General features: G+C 38.4%; 1 protein-coding gene across 2 annotated transcripts in view; it reads right to left on the reverse strand.

The window, feature by feature from the left end:
• Nucleotides 1–22,736, reverse strand: part of ITCH (itchy E3 ubiquitin protein ligase) — a 68,273-nt gene that overhangs the window by 16,177 nt on the left and 29,360 nt on the right. For both annotated transcript variants that reach the window (XM_080925620.1, XM_080925621.1), the window contains 9 exons: nt 21,350–21,545; nt 19,366–19,461; nt 16,075–16,249; nt 13,572–13,641; nt 12,750–12,834; nt 8,245–8,373; nt 4,984–5,056; nt 3,966–4,037; nt 1,146–1,234 (listed from right to left, as the gene is read on the reverse strand). In XM_080925620.1, the coding sequence (XP_080781746.1) occupies nt 1,146–1,234; nt 3,966–4,037; nt 4,984–5,056; nt 8,245–8,373; nt 12,750–12,834; nt 13,572–13,641; nt 16,075–16,249; nt 19,366–19,461; nt 21,350–21,545 (985 nt within the window). The remainder of the gene's footprint in view (nt 1–1,145; nt 1,235–3,965; nt 4,038–4,983; nt 5,057–8,244; nt 8,374–12,749; nt 12,835–13,571; nt 13,642–16,074; nt 16,250–19,365; nt 19,462–21,349; nt 21,546–22,736) is intronic.

Here is a 22,736-nt window from a genome sequence, read left to right on the forward strand (position 1 = left end):
ACCTCTTCTGACCTTCAAGGGCACCAGGCACACACACAAATGCAGGCAAACAGATAAATCTAAACAAGTTTAAAACACAAAAACCCAAACTAAGTATTTCTACTCTTCCTAATAATCCTACAAATAGATATTTGCTCGAAATAATAAAAATATTCAAATTCAGTCTTTCTTTCAAAATTCTTGCCCTTTCACATTATTACCACTTGGTAATTTATTATTTTATTGGAGAAAGGGTCTCATGTAGCCCAAGCTAGCTTTGAACTGATTCTCTACCCCCAAGTGCTGGAATTAGTCATGTGCCACCATACCCAGCTTAAATTTTTATTATCTATTCATTTTTTAAATGTTTGGTTTTTCTTTTTGTTTATTATCATTGTGTGCATGCTAAATGTGAGTGTGTGCATGTATATGTAGGTATGTGCAGGTCATAGCACACAAAGACCACATTGTACATGTAGAAGTTACATGCACATTACACTTTAGGAGTTGGTTTCTTTCCTTCTGTAGGTTTTGGGAACTACACTAAAGTTGTCAGGCTTGTGTGGAAACCACTTTTACCCACTGAGCCATCTGTGGCCCTAGTTTAAAATTTTAAACTGATATAATACTGTCACACAATAAGCAAAGCTATCTCTTGCTCAAAAATGTCTAGTTTGTACAAATGCTCCAAAAGGAATAAAGCAGAAGAAAGGTCCTCAATCCTCTGTGTCACAGCACTCTAGTCTCTGAGTCAGTCCTAGGCACTGCTACCTCTCAGGACACCAGCAGGAGAAACGGCTTGGTCACTACAGGCTTCATTCAGGTCATCCGTGGAGCAGACAGGAGCTGGCTGACTGACACTTGTTAGTTACTGGTCAAAAAACGAAAGCCTGACATCTGCGCAGCGTGAGCCTCTAAACTTCATCATCAGTAGGACTCTCTACCACAGGGTTATTCTGAGGACCCAGTGAGGTGCAACGACTTAACAGTTCTTAGAAAGCAGGTGCTGAATTAGTGTTGAAATGCTGTAGTTGCGGCACTGTAAAGCTATGATAACTTCCTAATTTCACTTTCCTGAGACATGACACTGAGAAAATACTGTGAACGAAGTGCAGTGACACCTTTGGAGGAAAGGGACTAAGTTCTGAGCACTCATATATCACTACCTTGCTACACCTCCATAATCCAAACCTTCTTCTCCTGGGAAAATCACCCACAAACGTCTTCTCAGATCCTGCGGGCTGAAGCTCATGATCTACAAAACAACAAAGCAAAGAGAGCTGTGACTGCAGCTGTGGAGACGTCACCATCACCTCCCACTTACTCCACTGTAGGTGACTTAAGGTCCACATAAAACAGTGTGCTAATCTTATACATAAAAGATTCATACATTTCATACATTCATACATTAGTAAAGTTTCATACATTTACTATACACATCTATATTTTATATACTTTTTATACCCCTCTATATGATGCTTATGAAATCATTCTATCAATTGTGTAGTATACAGAGTAATTCTAGGCATGATCAGAGATGAGCTGGGTTTTTCTCCACTGCTACCACTCAGGTAGGGCTGATTAGGGCTAGGTTTTATTTCAGTCAAAAGATACACAAAAAAAGCTAATTGACTAACAGTGGCTGCAGAGAGAACTCACTTATCTTTGGAGACATACACAGCGGGAATCTATACATTATATAGAAAAACTTCTACTTTGCCTCCCACACTGGTGGCTACCAGTGTCATGTTCAGATAGGAAGCGCAGTAACATTACAGAGCTCTAGTACATAGGTCAATATGTGTCACCCTCAGTAAAACTATTTAATTATGTCCCCTTAGGAAAACTCCACAGGGGCCTGGAGAGGGATAGTTTGATAGAAGAATCAACTGTTAACACTTAAGTACCCAAAGAGGATTGTTAAGTTCTCTCAGTTCCCTAGGAAACAGAAACAGATTCACCACTCTTAGGAGTTCCCAGGCTACTCACACAGCCAGAATCCAGCTGTAACAAAAAGCCCAATAGTTTTGACTGCTGTGCATGGTTATGAGAAATACCTACAAGTACCACAAGCCAGGCACTCAGCTACACATTTGAGAGATGTCACTAGGCTACCACTATAACTTTCCACCATAAGCAGTTGTACTATGCTAATTAAAAGCACCATTTAAAGAGTAGAGTGCTCGCCTAGCAAGCACAAGGCCCTGGGTTCAGTCCTCAGCTTGGGGGGGGCATGGTGAGTGGGATGGAGGGGGGGCAATATAACAAAAAGACCAAAAACACCATTTAGAGCAATTGATATCAGATTAATTACCTTTAAGCAATCATATTTTCTCTTACATTATAACTGCCCATTTATTTGGTGGATACCAAATATAAAATGAGAGTTTTAAATGTTTTAGAACATTATCATGTCTGCAAAAGCCTTTCAGTTGTAAGAGCAAAAAGATAAAGGGCTTATTTAATCATGGTTTGCATCTTGTCTCTATAGCTACCAACGAATTATATATAGTCCCCCCCCCCAAAAAAAAAGAAAAAGAGAAGGAAGGAAGGAAGGAAGGAAGGAAGGAAGGAAAGAAGAAAGGAAGACTTCAAAAGACACTGATAACTTAGTGACAAGACAGTAGCCGTGAGAATGACAATGGGGAATGTGTAAGGGCTGGGCTGGTATCAGGAATGGCATCAGGGGACTGACATCAGGCCATAGGTATAAATAAAATTCTTTAAGTGCCTCAGTCAATCTCCAAGTCTTCCTCTCTGTTCCTATATAGCAGGATGGTGATTGGCTTGTCTTTTATGTTCCATTAGAAACAGAAGGAAACTCTTCCTAAAATGGAGCAGCCTGCTAAGACCAGTGATTCTGATCTCTTTCCCTTTTTCATTAAGTTTGGTGCTCCTGAAGCTATCACAATATACTGCAGGAGCCTGAACATCATCATTTCCACATCGAGTAATAAGACAAAGGTGAACAAGATGCTTTAAACAACAGTCCAGGTATAGAGTGTTTTACTATTCCAACACAATCTAATGCTTAATTGCAGGTGGATTGCTAGTAAAAGCTGGGGTATGAAGGTAAATAATTTACTCACTCACTGATGGGAAATTAAAATTTATTGACTACTGAAAGTTCATATAGCATCTTTTAGATGTTACCAATGACTAATTTCTTTCCTACTTAAAATCACTATTTCTAAGAGAAGCACATCATTTTACCATAAAACAGTAGCACAAGAGTATAAAAACCACTCCCCTTTCCTACCATCACATTGTTCATATGACTATTTTTAGAGCTTGTCTAGTGACAGATTACGTTTCTGCCTGGAACTCACTAACCAACCTCAAACTGAAAAAGCAGAAAGCCCTGCACAGGAATTCTCACACATCCCTAACTGTGAAGCACTAAGACTGTTAGCAACTGAAAAAATTCAAGACTAGGTGCTGGGGAGTGGCTCAAGGGATAAAGTGCTTTCAGCACAAGCACGAGGACCTGGTAGGAGCCTGGTGTGACAGTGCCTGCCTTGCCTGCACACCGGCACCAGAGGGGCAAAGACAGACACATCTGAAGGGTTCTTGGCCAGTTAGCCTAGCCAGATGTCAGTTCAAGTTCAATAAGAAACCCTGTGTCAGAACGCAAGGAAGAGAGTGATGGAACTAGGCACCTGAAGTATACCTCTGGCCTCTACACAGGCAAACATATCGACACACACACAGACACACTCACACACTCTCTCTCACCCTAAACCAGTGGTTCTCAACCTTCCTTTGGTGATCCCCAACCATAAAATTGTTTTTGTTGCTACTTCATAATCGTAATTTTGCTACTATTATGAATTATAATCTGAATATCCATGTTTTCTGATCATTTTAAGTGACCCCCGTGATAGGATCATTTGACAACTCCCGAAGGTTAAGAACCATTGTTCTCAACTATTGTGATCATATCATGAGTACCAGAAAGTAGAATTATTAAGTAAAGCACATAATACCTGTTGAAAGGAATCCTCAAACAATGTTTTTCTTGTCACTGTGATCTTTATATGCTGTGGCATGGCCAATTGCTGAAATATAAGAAAGATTTAAGTCAACTCTCACCAGTAAATGGCCCAGCAACAAAACCAAAAAAGTTTTGCATCTTTGCGAATAAAACCAGACTTTGAATATTAATTCATACTGATGATTACCAACACCTTTGTCAGCATTAACACTGCTTCTTTGAGATGTAATGACTCAAGTAAGTCTGGTTTTAATTCAGAATTATGTTTCCCAGTTAATTATAAGAATCTGAATTGAAATCTTTAATATAATATTTTGATTAATGCTTTAATTTTATTTAGAGTCCATACAAACAACATTAATCATTTATTTAGACATTATAGAAAGAATAAAAGATAGATAAACAGACAGACAGAGTATCCTATATGTACTCATCAAAGACTAGACATGGAATTATGCATAAGTCACACACTTATAGCATTCAGGAGGCTGAGGCAAGAAGACTGAGTTCAAAGCTAGTGTGGATTGTGTAGATTGTTCTATCTCAAAATACCAAAAAAATAAAACACCCACATACAGCTAGGCAATGGTGGCATACTCCTTCAATCCCAGCACTAGTCAAAGACAAGTGGATCTCTGGGTTGGAGGCCAGCCTAGTCTACATAGTGAGTTCCAGGACAGCCAGGGTCACACAGAGAAACCCAGTCTTGAAAAACAAAAACAAACAAACAAACAAAAAAAAGCAAAACAAAACCACACACATAAACAATTTTTTCAAGATTTATATGACATAAAAAATTAGTTACTGAAGAAAAAAGTGACAATATTTTCTTATTCAAATGATTTCTAGCTTAATCTTTAGACAACCAAAGACACAATTATCTAATTGATAAATATATTTCATTGTTCTAAAGACAGATGCTGCACACTTTTCTTAATATATATTTCAGAACCGCTGTGTAACATAAGCAATGTAACAAAGAGATAGAGACACACAAGGCTAATACCAACCTGACACCAGAACCGGAAATACTGTACTTTTGCCTTGAAGTCCCGAACATAGGCTATCTGGGGTCCATTGTCTCTGAAGAACAAAGATAAACATGACATTTGCAACTGCTTGTAAAAGAAATGCTAAAGGAAAGCAATACCTACCCGCCACCCAGTACTCGACACATACAAAAGCATCCAGTAGAACATATTTGTAATAACCTTTTTTGAATGTTTCCTAAGGACTATTTCCAAGTATTTCCACTGCTGGGGTTGCTTTTTATTTTATTTTATTTTATTTTATTTTTTTTTTTGCCCTGTGCAGGTGAATCTAACAGAGCTGGATAAAAGAGTTCCTACAAAGGAGTGTCACCCTTCACACTACTACAGCATCCTTTGTTCTTAAAAGAGGCTCATGATCAGCCAGCAAATGCTACCTAGGACAGACCTTTCCTAGTGTGACTATAGGTCTGTCTAATGAGCTCTAACTACAAGTGATGTAGGGACTTATTTCCAAGAAGTTAATTTTTTTAAAGAAGCAAAGATATTAGTTAAGAATTTTGCTGTTTGGGCTGGAGAGATGGCTAAGTGGTTAAGAGAACTGACTGCTCTTCTAAAGGTCCTGAGTTCAATTCTCAGCAACCACATGGTGATTGGTCACTAACCATCTGTAATGAGATCTGTTGCCCTCTTCTGGTTTGTCTGAAAACAGCTACAGTGTACTCACATAAAAAAAGTAAATAAATCTTTTAAAAAAAAGTTTTGCTGTTCACTATTCCATTGTGGCCTTTCTCCAAATGACTAGCACCATGAGGATGGAAACCATGCAGGCTGGCTGTAGAACAAGAATGGTTCCAGATCATTGGAAGCCTCCAGGTTGACTGTGTTTCAATATAAAAGTTCGTCTGTCTAATTTTGAATCCTGCAATCCTGGAAACTTGACCAGTTCTAATAGCTTTCTCTATATTCCTCACAACTTTCACTACAAATGATTTTCATTTGTGTAAGAGACAGACAGCCTTACTTCTTCCTCACCAGCCTTTCTTCTACTTCCTTTTCTTATTTCTTTACATTTGATTGCCAATATAATACTGAATGGCAGCAATGACCACAATCATCTTTGATCTTATGGAGTAATTATTTTATCATTAAGCATGATGTTGGCTGAAGCCTTTGTTTGTATTCTCGTAGGTAAGAACATTTCCAAGGCAGGTGAAAGTGGATCAAAAGATTGCTTTGTATTTCAAAAAAAAAAAAAAAAAAAAAGCTTCTACTGAATGATTTGACTTATTTTAAAAGATTCATTTATTCGTATGTACATGAGTCTTGGCCTGGCTTGTATGTGTGTCCATGTACCATGTGAGCGCTGGTTGCCCAACAAGGCCAGAAGAAGACACAGGGAACTGAATTTACAGGTGGTTGTTAGCTACCAAACAGATGCCAGAAATTAAACTGGAATCCTCTCCAAGACCAGCAATGCTCTTAACTCCTGAGGCGTCAACCCCAGATCATATGATTTTTCTCCTCTAGTCTGTTTTTATGGTGTGTAGATTTATGTCAAGTCAATACATGATTGGACAGGAAGAGGAGGTGGAGAAAAGGAGAGGAAACAGAAGAGGAGGAGTCAGAGGAGAAGAAGGAGAGGAGGAACGGGAACAGGAGGACAGTTAACAGCAAGTGATAAGGGATCTCCTAGGAGGGGAATAGAGAGTGTAGTGGTAAATCCGCCCAAAATAGACTCGCAGATTGTGTTCCTAATGACTGAGTTGGGTTTATTTGGGTTGAAGAGGATATTGCAACGGTGGTGAGTTACACTGTTAGTTTTAATTTTATCTAGGGGAGGGAGTGTGTGCCAGATGAGGCCAGATGAGAGCACTCAATCTCCTGGCACTTGAGTTATAGATTATTCGGTTTTACAGGCATGCAGCTTTATCAGGCCCAGATTATTTTTAAATAATGTGGAGAAATATGCTAATGTGGAGTGTGAGCTTTCTTGCTGTGGGCTTTCTGTCATTATAACTAGTGAGTAATGACATCATCTACTTACCATTTATTCCCACATCTAAGTCATCACTATGACTTTTATTAGTGCCTAACTGGACTGACTTCTCAGTTTCTGCTGGAAACACACATGCTTTTAATATGCAGAAGTATAAAACTCTCAGCAAAATATTAGCAAAGATATTTTAGCAGAATGAAAGAATTGATGTCTGAATCCTTCATCCCATGTGGGATTTACAGTTAAAATATAAGATAGTTCAACACATGAAATAGCAACAACAAAGAGGACTGGAGAGATGGCTCAATGGTTAAGAAAGGACTAGAACTTGGATCCCAGAACATATTAGGTGGTTTACAAATGTCTGTGTATATTGATTGCATCATTTTTCTGATGCTTAACCTGATCTTGTGTTTTGTTCATCATGACCTCACGCTACATCTGGGCTGAGTGTCCAGAACATACAGTTTAGCTTGTGAAAGTATATTCTTCAATGCTCACACAATGAGCATTTCTCATAACATGTTGAGTGAGTCATGCCAGTGTTTAAGGAACTGCTAGGCTGAACATGGTGGAACAACTCTTTAAGAACAGCAGAAGTAGAGCCAGGTTATCTCCATAATTTCAAGACCAGGATGCTGAGTTCCAGACCAGAGCTACAAAGCATATGTTTAAAAAGGAATAGACAACAGCCCCCACCCATTCATAAAGTATGACCAAAAACCCAAACAATTTAACTCAAAACATAAGAAAATGCTACACTGTGGTGGTGCATATCTTTAATCCCAGAATATTGGAGGCACTATAAGCAAAAGTAGGCCGATCTCTGTGAGTTCAAGGCCAGTCTAGTTTACAGAGCAAACTCTAGGTCAGTCAGGGATACAAAGTGAGACTCTCTTCCCTATTCCTAAGCAAAAACAAAACAAAACAAACAAAAAATAAAAATGATTTTTTTTTGTCTTCAGACTGTCTTGTTTTATGTTTTTGTGTTTCTACTGTAGCTTGTTTTTGCAGTAGGCTGTGTTTTCTAAAGAATATTTGTTTTACAAGGTGAATTTCCCTAAGGAATTGCTTATTAATGGTTGTTTTGTTTTGTCTAATAAAAACAGTTTTAAAAAATATTTTTAAATTATAAAACAAACAAAAAAAAAACCCACCAAGATTCAGTGTACAGTGACCTACAGGCCCACCTCGAGTACAACTTTGTCTTTGTTAACTCAAATCTTTTGAGAAAATCCAAGAAATTAGCTGTGCTTTTTATTTATAATGTTTAGGAAACTTACAATGCTGATTTTCCTGTTCGTGGATCAATATAAGTAGTTGCTCTTCTATTGTGGTCCACAAAATATGGAATTCCATCCACTGTGAATCTCATTTCCCAGCCTTCTGGTAAGGGCTTTTCATTTAGCTGACTACAAAATACAGAGGAAAACAATAAATATTAAGACTTTCTTCTTTATCAAATACAGAAACTAAAACTACCCACAAACAATGAATCTTTCAGAAAGCATGCATGGTCCTGTTTCAGGTGTATACTAGAAATCTCTAGCTGGACATCCTACACACGCATTAAAGTCGTCATCAACAACATTCACAATAAATCACCACATATTATTGGCCAATATTCTCCCATCTACTTAATAACTCACCTCAAACAACCACGGTACCTGAGCCCACTCATTATACTTGTGAAGTCTTCAATTCCCACCATGACTCTAGCTCTCTCCACCTATACTGTCCACACAGCTGCCTGCATGGTTCTACCTCCTGGTCTCTCATATCTACATATGATAACGCTGACAGAGCTTATTCCTAAAATATCAGTCCAATTTCTCTTTTACACTCCCTCTCAGGAACCCTGAGATTTCACACACATGCCTATTGATCATGTTCCCAAACAAGTTACAATTGTCACAGACCAAATAACATATTTCCCCATTAACAAATTGTTTCTGGGAAACCTTCTTTAAATTTCTGTTTCTTTAGCCACAAAATGAAGGCAACAGTCAGGCATGGTGGTGCACACCTTTGGTCCCAGTCTCAGGAGACAGAGGCAGATGAATCTCTGAGTTCCAGGACAGTCTGTTTTACATAATGAATTCCAAGATAGCCTGGTCTTAAAAAAAAAAAAAAAAGACCTGCACCTCCTCCTCAAAAGAAAAGAAAACAAAAAACAAAAAATAAAAGACAAAACTGGGGCTGGAGAAATGGCTCAGTGGTTAAGAGCACTGACTGCTCTTCCAGAGGTCCTGAGTTCAATTCCCAGCAACCACATGGTGGCTCACAACCATCTGTAATGGGATCTGATGCCCTCTTCTGGTGTGTCTGAAAACAGAGACAGTGTGCCCATATAGATAAAATAAATAAATGTCTAAAAAAAAAAAAAAAAAGAGACAAAGCTGGAGGCAACATACTGAGCAGTACTAACTGAACTAAGTGGGTTATTTAAAAAAACAAGGTGAGGATATAAAGTTAAGATGCACTGGGGAGAAGCCAGACGGCTGTGCTGCACACTTTTCATCCCAGCATTCAGGAGGCAGAAGCAGGCAGGTTTCTGTGAGTCTGAGGTTAGCCTGTCGACAGAGGGAGTTCTAAGACAACTAGGGCTATATAGAGAAACCCTGTCTTGAAAAAGAGATGGACTGGGGAGAACTGAAGGAGGGAGGAGAGGGGTGGATAAGACCAAACACATTGCAGACATGAAATTCTCAAAAGAGATATAAAAATATTAAACAATCAAGACAACACTATGCATAAGACGATATGAGAAAAGGAAGTAAAAAAGTCTTCAAGCGGTGACTGTTATCTCTTTCTACTACTGCCAAGGTGATCACTCTATCCCATCTCTCCCAGGACTTCCTATGTACTGCTGGCAAGGCATCTTCATCCCTCAAATTGTATGCTGGCAAAACTTCCCTCTCTACAACTGTTAAGTGAGGGTTAGAGCCTAGAGTAGATTATAAGTCTATAGTGAGCTCTATAAATAGCCTGTTATATGCCCAAACACTTGGTGCACTTACATGAATAGTAAAATAAATTCTAGTAACCCTAAGACTTTACTGTGGACATAAGTGCAATCAGACTTTTCAGTGTCTGGTGTCCATGTGCTCCACTTCATTTATTTTCTCTCTTTTCTTTTGAGGTAGGTTCTCATGTAAGCACAGCCTTGAACTTCTGACCCTCCTGTCTCTACTTCTCTAGCACTGAAATTATAGGCATGTGCCACCCATGGGGCTCTTAAGGATCAAAACCAGGGTTTCATGCATGCAAAGAACACTATACCAACTGAGCAACATCCTCATCTCCCACCCCCGGTTTTATAGTTTCAAGTTTCATATCTAATGGGCTTGGAATGAGGAAACATTGGAAATACTTAAGTTTATATTACAAAAAATAAAAAACTGAGATATGGAGGCATTTAACATCACTACTATAAAGAAATACTCTGTTTTCCTCAAATGTACTTTAAAAGGATAAAGTACTCTATTCAAAAGAACACTACCTTAAGTTGTATTTTACAAACTATTAAAATGTTAAGAATTTCAGTTCAAAAAAACATGTATGGTATAGATTCTAGGCTATAATCAACAGATCAAAAGGAAGGCCCAAGAAAGGATTGTTGAATCTTTCTCAGAAGGGGAAATAAAAGAGACATGGAGGTGGATGCAGGGAGGGAACGAGGCGGGAGAGGGGATAGGGTGGGGAGTGGAGTGGGGAACTAGATATAGAGAGGGGGGCAAATCTCAGGACATGCTAGAGACCTAGGATGGAGCGCAGGCTCCAGTTGGGTTAATGGCAGTGACTCTTGTTCAGACTCCTAGCCGTGGGGGATAGGAGCCTGAAGTGGCCACTTCCTGTAGCAGGCAGGACTCCCAGTAGAGGGATAAGGACACTAATCCACCCACAAAACCAAAGATGTGTCCTGCCTAAAGGTGTGCAAGGATAAAGATGGAACAGAGACTGAGGGAATGACTGCCTCAAACTGATACCCATGAGCAAGACTCAGTCTGACACCATTAATGATACTTGGTTATGTCTGCAGACAGAAGCCTAGCATAACTGTCCTCTGAGAGTCAACCTAGTAGCCAATCGAGAGAGATGCAGAGACCCTCAGCCAAACATTAGATGGAACTCGGGGAGTCTTATGGAAGAGTTGGGGAAAGGATTAAGAAACTCAAAGAGGACAGAAAATAACACAGTCAACTAACCTGGACCCTTGTGAGCTCTCAGAGAATGAAACATCAGCCAAAGAGCAGCACGCACGGTTGGACCTATGCCCCCTGCACATGTGTAGCAGATGGGCAGCAGGTGTTCATGTGGGTTCCCCAACAACAGGAGCAAAGGCTTCCCCTGAATCTGTTGCCTGCCTGCTGCTGACCCTGTTCTCCTTTGTCTGGCCTCAGTGGGAAAGGATGTGCCTGGTCCTGCAGTGACTTGATGTGTTGGAGTATTAGGAAGGGATGAGGGAGTAGTAGGAGGGTGAGACCTAGAGGGAGTTCTCCCTTCTCAAAGGAGAAGGGACGGGAGAAATAGGGGGAGAATATGTGTGAGGGGTAGGGTACAGGTAGGAGAAGGGGGCTAATTTGGGGATGTATAGTGGAAACAAATTTAATAAAAAATTTTTAAAAGAATATTTAGTCATATTCACATAATTCAATACAAATGTCAGTGAAGACTATATAATATAAAAAGATATTTCACTTCTATTGTGATTATAGTTGCTAATAAGCTCAATAACCAGCTGTCTTTAAAACAAAATGAATTGATTGGTATACAATATTGATGAAGTATCCTACCATATTCAAATAATAGATTAATGCATTAAAGGGCATAAGCACTTCTTTTTAAATGAGTGAGCTGGAAAAAATTTGGTTATTTGTGATATCTCATGAAATGATTCTAAGTTAGGCTCTAAAACTTTATCAAGATTCAAAAAGGAACAAAATAATAGTAGCAACAAGTTGACAAAAAGGTGACTTGCTCAGTTCTATCTTTACAGACAGGAGGAAAAGATTCCTCATTACCTGGCCTAGGATGAAAAGAGAAGTGTTGTTTCTTAAAATACCCAGTTACTCTTTCTTCTACTCCTTTTTTTTCCCCGAGACAGTGTCTCACAATGTTGACCAGCCTACCTCTGCCTCTCAGTGCTGGGATTAAAGGCTGTGCTACTGCAACTGGCCTGAGAATTACTTTGATCATGTGTGTGGTTTTTTGTTTTTGTTTTTAAAACAGTGTCTTAGCTAGCTTTAGCACACAGAATGACAAATAGCTCAGAGCAATCACTGTATACTGTCATCAAAGCATTAAAAACTTGTGCCCATTTTCCCTCTTCCACAGTGCACTCAATAAAATAAATTAAAAAAGACAAGCTTATGATGATAACATCTCTTCATATATGAAACAGCAAGTTCTTAGAATGTGCACAAATATTATACCATATAACATATAAATATATTTTGAGATGTCTATAATACCTACAGAATTTTTTCTTAGTTCTGTAACTGGAAAAGAAAGAAGACCAGTGAGTTGTGCCACTCCTCAGCCCTGTCCCATGAAACTTACGAAATTCAAGCTTCTCATTACATGTAATGTTTAATTACATTCTAAGTTAATCATATTACAAGTAATCATTTTTTGTCTTCAAAGGTATGTAGGTAGTTCCTGTTTAAGGTCTTTGAGGAAAATATATAAATGAGTCAAAAGGTAAATAACCTCTAGAGGTCACACACATACACACACACAGAGAGAGAGAGAGAGAGAGAGAGAGAGAGAGAGAGAAAGTTCTTACCCTTGGCTTCTGGGGTCTTCCCACTGTGTAATCCGAGTGTTGTGGTTGACAAAATACACTCTGCCATTGCTATCAGTTCTCTTCTCTTCATTAAATAAAAAAAAAAAAAGCACAATATTGTTGGAATATTTTTCCCCTCAAACTAAGACAAAATTGGCTGAATCTGCCCATTCAGCGATTGCTGGTTTTCTAACTTACAGCATTACACATGTGAAAGTGTATTCTAGCTTTTGAGCATATGCCTTTGCTCCATCTCGCTAATCCAGATGTTGGGGTAATTGTTTTGTACACTATGTGAAGATGTGTCCTTTTACATCTGCCTAAGACACCTTCTGATTGGCCTATAGCTAGGCAGAATATAAAGAGCTGAATGGCCAATAGCTAGGCAGAAGAGGAGAGTCAGGACTTTCAGGAATTCTGGAAGAATCAGGCCAGGGTGTTTGCCAGCCAAAAATGTGGGAGAGGTAACAAGCTTAAGTAAGAAAAGTATTTGCCATGCAAACAGGTAAAAAGCCAGGCCACCATGCCTTTTCTTACTTAAGCCATTTCCCCATCTCAGCTTCTTTTCATTAGAGACCATCTAGACTCAAGTATTTGGTGATGTAACAGACACCACAAGTATATAATCTTGTGAAAATGACTTTCTTCCTAAGCATTAGCATCCTTGAGTTCCTTTCAGATTACTGCATCAATAATCTATCTCTTTTCACCTTTTTGCAATGCTAGTGACTGGACTCGGAGCTCTACTTTGCTAGACAAACATCTCTAGTCCCAATTTTCTAAGTAACAGATTTTTTAAATTAAAAAAACTGATGTACTTACCCCATCCAGGGGGCAAAGGACCAAGAGGATCAAATTCTTTGTTTTGTGATGTAGCAAACAAATCTTGATTCTATAAAGAATAAAATAAATAAACATATAATTCACAACATAAACACATGATCTCAGAGCAAACGTATGAATTCCAGTGTGACTTCCCTAGCATACACATATTCTTACAGAATTCATACCTTAGGGAAGTTTTATACAGTACCAACATACTTTATTTTGGCTAAAAAATATCTTTGAAAACCCTATGTTATAACAATAAATGTTAATTCAAGATATATCAAAAAAGAAAAAAAAAAGAAAACACTATGAAATATCTAACACTTAAAAATTATGTAAAATTAAAACAGTACATAACTATATAAATTCCTACCTAAATATTACTAGTTTTTCCTTTGTGATACAAAGTTTCCTCTACCAGTAACATAAAAATTACAGAATCATATTTCTATGATTCCTTCCCTAAGACATTTATAAAACCAAAACCTGGAGTGGTAAGATAGCGGGAAAACAATCTCAAAACCACAGAGAAACAGGAGACAGATGGAGTCAGGAGTAGAAAGACAACAAAGTGCCACCAAGCAATTAAGTATCTATTTTACAGAAGGCAAATGAGCCCTAGTAAGATTAAGTAGTTTATTCAAAATTACTCAAAGTAACTGTGGAACCAGGAACCAGATGTATCTGACTCCAAACTCATCTGAGAATCATGTGGGAACTAGGGTTGAAAACAGAAGGCAAGTTTACTGACTACACTTAAAAAACAAAAATTAAATGTGAAACAGAACAGGCCCTAAAACAAAAGGGGGAAAAAAAAGAAGAGACTATGACTGGCCCAGGCCTCTAGCTGTTTAGACGTCTTAGCCAAGAAGATCTGAAGGTGAAGGCCAGCCTGTCTCAAAATACAGTATGAAAAGGGTAGGGCAGCCACTGACAGCAATGAAGGGCAGAAACAATGGCTCTGCACTACCCCATGGCAGTCGGCTCCAACAACACAAGGTTCTGAGATGTGAAATTCTGACTCTGAATACTGCATGCATGTGGTGTACAGACAAACTTTCAGGTACTCAGACATAAAAGTAAATACAGCCCAAAATTAAAAAATAAAAAAATAAAAAAGCAAGCAAGTAAACAAACAAACAAATAAAAGAAACAGGCAAGAAAATGGAGGAGAAATAATATCTAGGAAGGAAAAGAAACACATTTTTCTCTAGTGCACTGTAAAAAGCTCCCATGATGCGGAGGTACCAGCAATGGAGTCTTCTCCAGGGCCCTGAAGAGACAGTCTCTTTGGTTTAAGTTCTATATACTACTGCAACAAATCTATTTATTTTGATATGGACAATTTGACTTTTCTCAGAGACAGTTTTGTGATACTTTATGACTTCAGATTTTAAAACTCCTAGCAGCGGATCATATAGCAAGGAAAGCACTGATATGTCATGTATATTTATTACTGTATTTGCACTATTCGTCTGAAGGAAAATATGTATTCTATCATTTGTTTACATTCAGTAAAGGTTTTTTTGTTATTGGTTTTTTGTTTGGTTTTTGTCTATCTCTATTCAACCCTGCCCCACCCCAGACAAGGTGGCTGACCTGGAACTCACAACACAGACCAGAACTGCCTAGAAGTCAGAGATCCAACTGCTCTCACCTCCTGAGTGCTGGAAGTAAAGCCATGTACACCATGTCTAGTTATTTTTGTTGTTTTGGATTTATTTTGTTTTGGCTTTTATTTTTGAGCAGTATCTTAGTGTCTTGAGTTGTCGAGGCTGGTCTTGAACTCTTGAGCTCAAGTGAGCCACCTGGTCAACAGGTGAACACCATTAATCCAGCTTTATAAAGCAAATACTTTATATACTTACATAGTGTAGACATGCATAATCTAACACTCTGAGGACTATAGGCTCATCAGCTGAGCAGCATACCAGTTTATTCAGGAAACTTTCTCAGTAAATGTTAACCACTGCCAACTCCATGCAACCACATAAAAATTAGGCTCCCTGAGACTTCAACTTTAAATTTTTCTAGTAAGTTATAGCACATTTAGAATTGTTTTAATTCATTTCAAAGCGCTTGGGTTCATTTTTATTAATCTTTTCTCCACGAATGGTGAATAGCTCTAACTTCTTTTCTGTTTCTTTTTAACACTAACAAGAAAGAGAATCCATGACAAGATCAATACCTACAGATAGCAGTACCTGGGTTCCCACTCTACTGCCTTCCATTAGTGCCTCACATGATGCATGCAGCCAGTGTTTGAACACTGAAGATTGTTTTTTTATACAGTGTTTTCCTGCATGCACACCTGTATGCCAGAAGAGGGTATAGATCTTATTATAGGTGGTTATGAGTCATCATGCAGTTGCTGGGAATTGAACTCAGGTCCTATGGAAGAGCAGCAGTTTGTGCTCTTAACCTCTGAGCCATCTCTCCAGCTCAGCATTCAAGATTTTTATCAGTTGCAATTATCAACAAATCAACAGGCTCTTACCCCATAGATGAATCTCTGGTTAAACTGCTGCATTGCTCCCTGAAGCTGACTACGCTGTAGCTGCCACTGTTCATAGTTCCGGACAGATTCCAAGGTTGGCCTTTGCCATGTGGTAGTTCTTGTGAAATGGTCAACATAATAAATACGCCCCATATTGTCTACACGCCGCTCCCAGCTACACCAGAAAAGAAAACACTAATTTAAGAAAACTTGTACAAAGCATATGAGACCTTTTACCTTGAGAAACTACTATTTTTCTCTTTGTACTGATAACCAAATCCAGGATCTTACACATGCTATTGAGTGCTGTGTCAGTGAACTACATTCTCAGTCCTTTCTGATTTCCCTGAAATCATTCATTCACATTTACAAACTGAACTTCAATGTTTCTAAGATTTTTGTCCTTTAATAGTCTGTAACATGCATTAGTGAGGACTTTTAAATGTAATATATATTTAGAATAAGTCTCAAATGAAAAGACAATTTACACAGAAATACAACTAACTTTTAACTTACTTGTTATAAAATAATAACTTTGAGACAAAAAAGGTTTTTCTTCAAATTATTTCATAAAGTTACTATATAGAATTACTTAAGATATATATATACACACACATATATATACATATGTGTGTGTGTGTGTGTGTGTGTGTGTGTGTGTGTATGTGTGTGTAAGATTCTGATGGTAGAAACACATTAACACTATTGCCAGCATTACAATAGATAGAATTCCTCATCAACACTTAATAATACTATTACCTGCTAATTTAACAAGTCAAATCACTTTTAGGTATGCATTTCTCCAAGGGTTAGTTACTATTCATTAATATCTAGCATGGTTAATATTTTTCTAAAGGTTTTTACTTCTATGTATATGCTCATGTGTGCTGGTAACTGCCCACGTAAGAAGGTAATGGATCCCCCTGGAGCTCCAGTTATAGGCAGTTATAATCTGCTCACATGAGTGCTGAGAAACAAATTCACAAACCCTACAAGACCAACAAACCCACTGCGCCATCTTCAACCTTGGAGTAGACGTATCCCTCACCCCATATTTGCCACATATTCCCTTTGAATTAAAAACATTTTTTTTTCAAATTTATGTACTATATACATATACATAAATGCTTAGAACCATGTTATCAACATATCCTTAACTTTCTGAACCATTTATAATGATTTTAATATATATTAATTTTAATAATAGAGGCTATCTTAATATATAATAGGAGCTGTAATTCTTTTCTTGGGATAGAGGGGTTGTGACAGGTCTTATAGCACAGGCTGCTTCTAACTTCATCTATCACTGAGGATGACCTTATCTCCTGATCCTCCAGCTTTTACCTCCAATGCTGATAACTCAGACAAGTGCCATCATGCTATACCTCTTGAAAAAACTAATTGAAAATTTTGTGGCTCTTAGCTGGCTAAAAAGCTCAGAAAGAATAATACAAAGAACAAGAACTATGGAATCTTTAAATTAGAAATGATAAAAATAAAAATCACTCATCACGGTATAGCAGCATAGGTCTGTAACCCCAGAACTTGCATGGCTGAAAGGCTGAGGCAGAAGGATTAAGGGTTTCTTCTGGGATATGCAGTGAGAGTCTGTCTCCAAAAACAAACAGTAACAACAGCAACAACCCTTAGCATGCTCGGAGTCGCTTCTCTAGCTCTTATCCTAGTCTGTGTCTAGCATAAAGCAAACAGAGAGGAAGAGACAAGGACTGTAGGAGCCGAAGGTAAAAACACAATTTGTTCTTCTGGATTAAGTGCCCCCCTTTTAATTAGATACTCTTTGTATTTACATTTCCCCAACCCTGCTCCCATGCCCTCTCCCCCTCTACTTGTCTTTATGAAGGTGCACTCCCTCCTAATCACCCTCTCCACCCCATTGCCTTGGCATTCTCCTATAATTGGAAAAACATACCCTCCCTAGACCAAAGGTCTCTTCTCACATTGATGCCAGAGAATGCTATACACCTGAAGCCATAGGTCTCTCAATGATTGGTGTTTTTTAGTCCATGAGAGTTGTGGAGGGTTTGGTTGGTTGATAATGTTGTTCTTCCTATGAGGTTGCAACCCCTTTCAGCTCCTTCAGTCCTTTCTTTAGCACCTCCATTGGGGTCCCCGTGTTCAGTCCGCTGGTTAGCTGCAAGCATGCTCAACTGCATCTGTATGACTCTGGCAGAACCACTTAGGAGGCATCTATATCTGGTTCCTGCCAGAAAATACTTCACAGCATCAGCAATAGAGCTTGGGGCGGATCCCCGGGTGAGGCAGCCTCTGAATGATCTTTTTTTCAATCCCTGTTCCTCAGTTTGACCTTGTATTTTCTTCCATGATTGTTTTGTTCTCCCTTCTAAGAAGGACTGAGGCATCCCCATTTTGGCCTTCCTTCTTTTTGGGCTTTATAAGGTCTGTGAATTTTTCTTGGGTATTCAGAGTTTTTTGGGACTAGGACCCACTTATCAGTGAGTGCATACTATGTGTGTTCTTTTGTGACTGAATTACCTCACTCAGGATGATAGTTTCTAGTTCCATCCATTTGCCTAGGAATTTCATGAAGTCATTGTTTCTAATAGCATTGTGTAAATTACCACACTTTCTGTATCCATTCCTCTATTGAAGGACATCTGGGTTCTTTCCAGCTTCTGGATATTATAAATAAGGCTGCTATGAACATGGTGGAACATGTGTCCTTGTTAGATGTTAGAACTTCTTTTGGGTATATGCCCAGAAATGGCAGAGCTGGGTCCTCAAGTAGGACTATTCCCAATTTTCTGAGAGGATCCACTAAACTGATTTACAGAGTAGTTGTACCAGCTTACAACTCCACCAGCAATGGAGGAGTGTTTTTCTTTCTCCACATCCTTGCCAGCATCTGCTATCACCTGAGTTTTTGATCTTTAGCATTCTGATTGGTGTGAGGTAGAATCTCAGGGTTGTTTTGATTTGTATTTCCCTCATGAATAAGGATGTTGAACATTTTTAGGTGTTTCTCGGCCATTCAGTATTCCTCAGATGAGAATTCTTTGTTTAGCTCTGAACCCCATTTTTAAAAAAGTATTGTTTGATTCTCTAGAGTCTAATTTAAGAGCAAGAATCGACAAATGGGACCCCATGAAATTACAAAGTTTCTGTAAGGTTAAGGACACTGTCAAGAAGACAAAAAGGCAGCCAACAGATTGGGAAAGAATCTTTACCAATCCTACATCTGATAGAGGGCTAATATCCAATACATACAAAGAACTCAAGAAATTAAGTGCCATTTTTAAATTAGACACTTACCCAGGCGGTAGAGGTTCCGGTCTATCCCATGTTGTTCGCTTTTCAACATGGTCTACATAGTAAACACGCCCATGCTGGTCTACTCTCTGTTCCCACCTTAAATAGAAATCAATGACTAGTAAGAACATTTTGTATTAATTGGGCCTTTTAGTCCAATCTATACCTTTTCACCTTAAATAACTGTCTTATAGAACTGAGGAAAATGAGCCTGTTAGTCTATACAAGAGAAAACAGAATTAACATACAGTAAAAAAAAAAATGTTATCTGAAAAGAGGGAAAAGCCTAATTGTAATACACGCACAGTAAATGAGTTTTCTTTTGTTTTTGTTCTGGAAAAAACCATGCATTTCAAAGCCAGTCAGTCCACCTAGAAGACCAAAATGTTTCAATCTAATCTGGCTATGCTCAGGGCCTAAGAGGAAAAGAAAGCATCAGTGCCCTGAAACCTGAACAACTTAGCTGACTGAAGGGCAACATTTTGACTACATTATAAAAAGACAGAATTCAAAGTGTCCTTATCAAAAATGTTCTTGCACATTACAGGAAGAGAGCTACAGACTAGCCACTGCAATACCCTCATCTTCTGTGCAGGTTTATTGCCAAAGAGAAGAGAAAAGCAGGGCACCACACAGCTTTTTACTTTATCTTGATGTGTATGGATGCACTGACTGCATGTATGCTTGTATACCACCTGTGTGTCTGGTGCCCACAGAAGCCAGTAGAGGACATCGGATCCCTTGAGAGTTGAGTTGTAAGCTGCCACATGGGTGCTTAGAATCAAACCTGGGCCCTCTAAAAGAGAAGCTAGTGCTCTTAACCAATGAACCATTATTCCGGTTCTTAAACCTTTTTATTTTTAATTTTATTTTTCAGACTTACTTTAGTGTATGTGTAACAGTGTTTTGACTGCATGTATGTATGTGCACAATTTACATGCCACTAAGGTCAGAAGAGAGCATACAGTTATGACCCACATAAGTAGTTAAATTCTCATCAAGAGTTTAACTTACCAGTCAGCAAATAACTTTGACTGGCATTCTGAGCCCTGAACATGAGGTTTTTGTTTTATTTCTGTGTGTGACTGAAGGTAGAACTTGGAACTTCACACACAATACACTAAGCTATGCATTTATCCCTGACTGAGCTCTCAATTTGAATGGCACAATGTATATAATGTTAAAAATAGAAGTTGGGAAGATGGCTCAATGGTTATGAACACTTCCAGGCTCAGTACTGGCTGTAACTCAAGCTCAGGGGTCCAGTGTCCTCCTCTGTTCTGTAGGCACTGTCCACGTGTGGTGTACAGACAACACAAGCAGGCACACGCAGACTTCAATTTTTTTTTAATGTTTTAAGTGCAAATTAATATGGGATTATAGAACTAATTTATCAGTTTATATTATTATATTGCTATGATAATTTTATAAAGAAAAATTATTTGAGAATTTGCTTTTACTCTACTTAAGAGAAGCTACACTTAGTCATATAATTATATTATTACTTGGCTTTTGTTAACTTTCTATGGTGGTAGTGGGGTCTTATACTAATTGCTTTGTTTTCCATGTGCAATGTGCATACTTGAGCAGTAGAGGGTCAGTACTTCAAGGCTACTGTCACTTACACAGTGAGTTTGTAGTCAGTGAGGGATATGTAACAGTCTACCTCAATACTTAAAAAACAAAACGAAACTGGGGACAGAGTCTCATGCTGTAGTCCAAGTTGTCCTGGAACTCACAACAATGGTGCCTCAGATACCCAAGTACTGAGATTACAAGCATGTGCTAAAATACCTAGCTCATTTTTTTCCAACTTCTCAAACAGAGGAGGTAACATTTAAAATATGATAAGCTTTCTTAGATTCCAGACTCCCCAAATCAATTACCATTACCTAAAAGACAATTATGAAAGAATATACTATAATCCTTTTAAATTAATGAGGACACTAAAAGGCTTAAAACAAACCAAATATTAACAGTTACTTACCCAGGGGGGAGGGGAGCTTGACTTACAGTATTCAGTGGCCTAGGGCCTGAGCCTCCAGATATAGTAAGAGGAATTATTAATCCAGATGTCGCTCCTTCAGATGTACTGGTATTTACATTTGTATTTGTTGGTGGCAAAGAGCCTGTACTAGATCCGTCACTGTCAGAATTCGTGGATGGTGAGCCATTGACAGAAGCTATACAAGGTTTGGATAAAAGAGAAGCTTTTGCTTTCTGAAATCTAAAACCAGCACACAATTTTAACTTAAAAATTAAGAAGTATATGACAAATAAGTCCTAAGATATGGATATATGGATCTCATCAAATTACACAGCATATATTATTCTGAATTCATAACCATATAAATAACTACGTGGTTGGTTTTTGTGATACAAGGACCTTGTGCATACTAGACAAGTAGGAACTACAACTCCTAGTCCAGTAAAAACTTTTAGAATAGGAAAGCATGGGTGCACCGCTTTCCAGATCTTTAAAACTGCCTTCTCTATGTGAACACAAAAATCTGAGACTAATTTCTGATGCTGGTAATGAGTATACTGATGCCTCTGACAGCTAGTTAGAAAACGGATATTCTGTATAAATGCTACTATATAAACAATATTCATATTATTACATAAAATATGTTCATTTAGTGAACATATTTTTGCTTTAAAGTTGATTATCATGTAATAGTAAGCTTAAAATTTCTAATCAGATTTATTCACTTATTTTTTGTGTGTTTGGACACATGTATGTCTGTGTGCACCACATGTGGCACCTGGAGAGGTCAGAGGAGGGCATCCCCTGAAATAGGAGTTATGGGTGCTAGGAATCAAAGTGGGTGCCAGGAATCGAATACAGTTCCTCTGCAGGAGCAACAAGTGCTCTTGATAGCTGAGTCCTTTTATTCACCCCTACCCCCAGTCAGCTTTTTAAAACATAGAATAGACTAAGCAACCAAATTCTTTTGTATAAAATGTGTTACCGTCATCAACCACACAAAGTTTCAATCTAACTGTACTATACTGTTTAGACTTTATCTAATACATGTTATTTTCACTCATTTATTCACTCTTTCTACCCGCCCCTGCCCCTGACAGTTTCTCTGTGTAGTTCTGGTTGTCCTGGAATTCACTCTGTAGACCGCCCACCTCAAACTCTAAAGATACACCTGCCTTTGCCTCCTGTGTGCTGAGATTAAAGATGTGTTCCACCACCTAGCATTATTTTCATTCTTTTTTTTACAAAAGATGTATTTATTATATATAGCATCAGATCCCATTACAGATGGTTGTGAGCCACCATGTGGTTGCTGGGAATTGAACTCAGAACCTCTGGAAGAGCAGTCAGTGCTCTTAACTACTGAGCCATCTCTCCAGCCCTATTT

Source organism: Micromys minutus (assembly GCF_963924665.1).
Source record: "Micromys minutus genome assembly, chromosome: 11".
Lineage (NCBI taxonomy): Eukaryota > Metazoa > Chordata > Mammalia > Rodentia > Muridae > Micromys > Micromys minutus.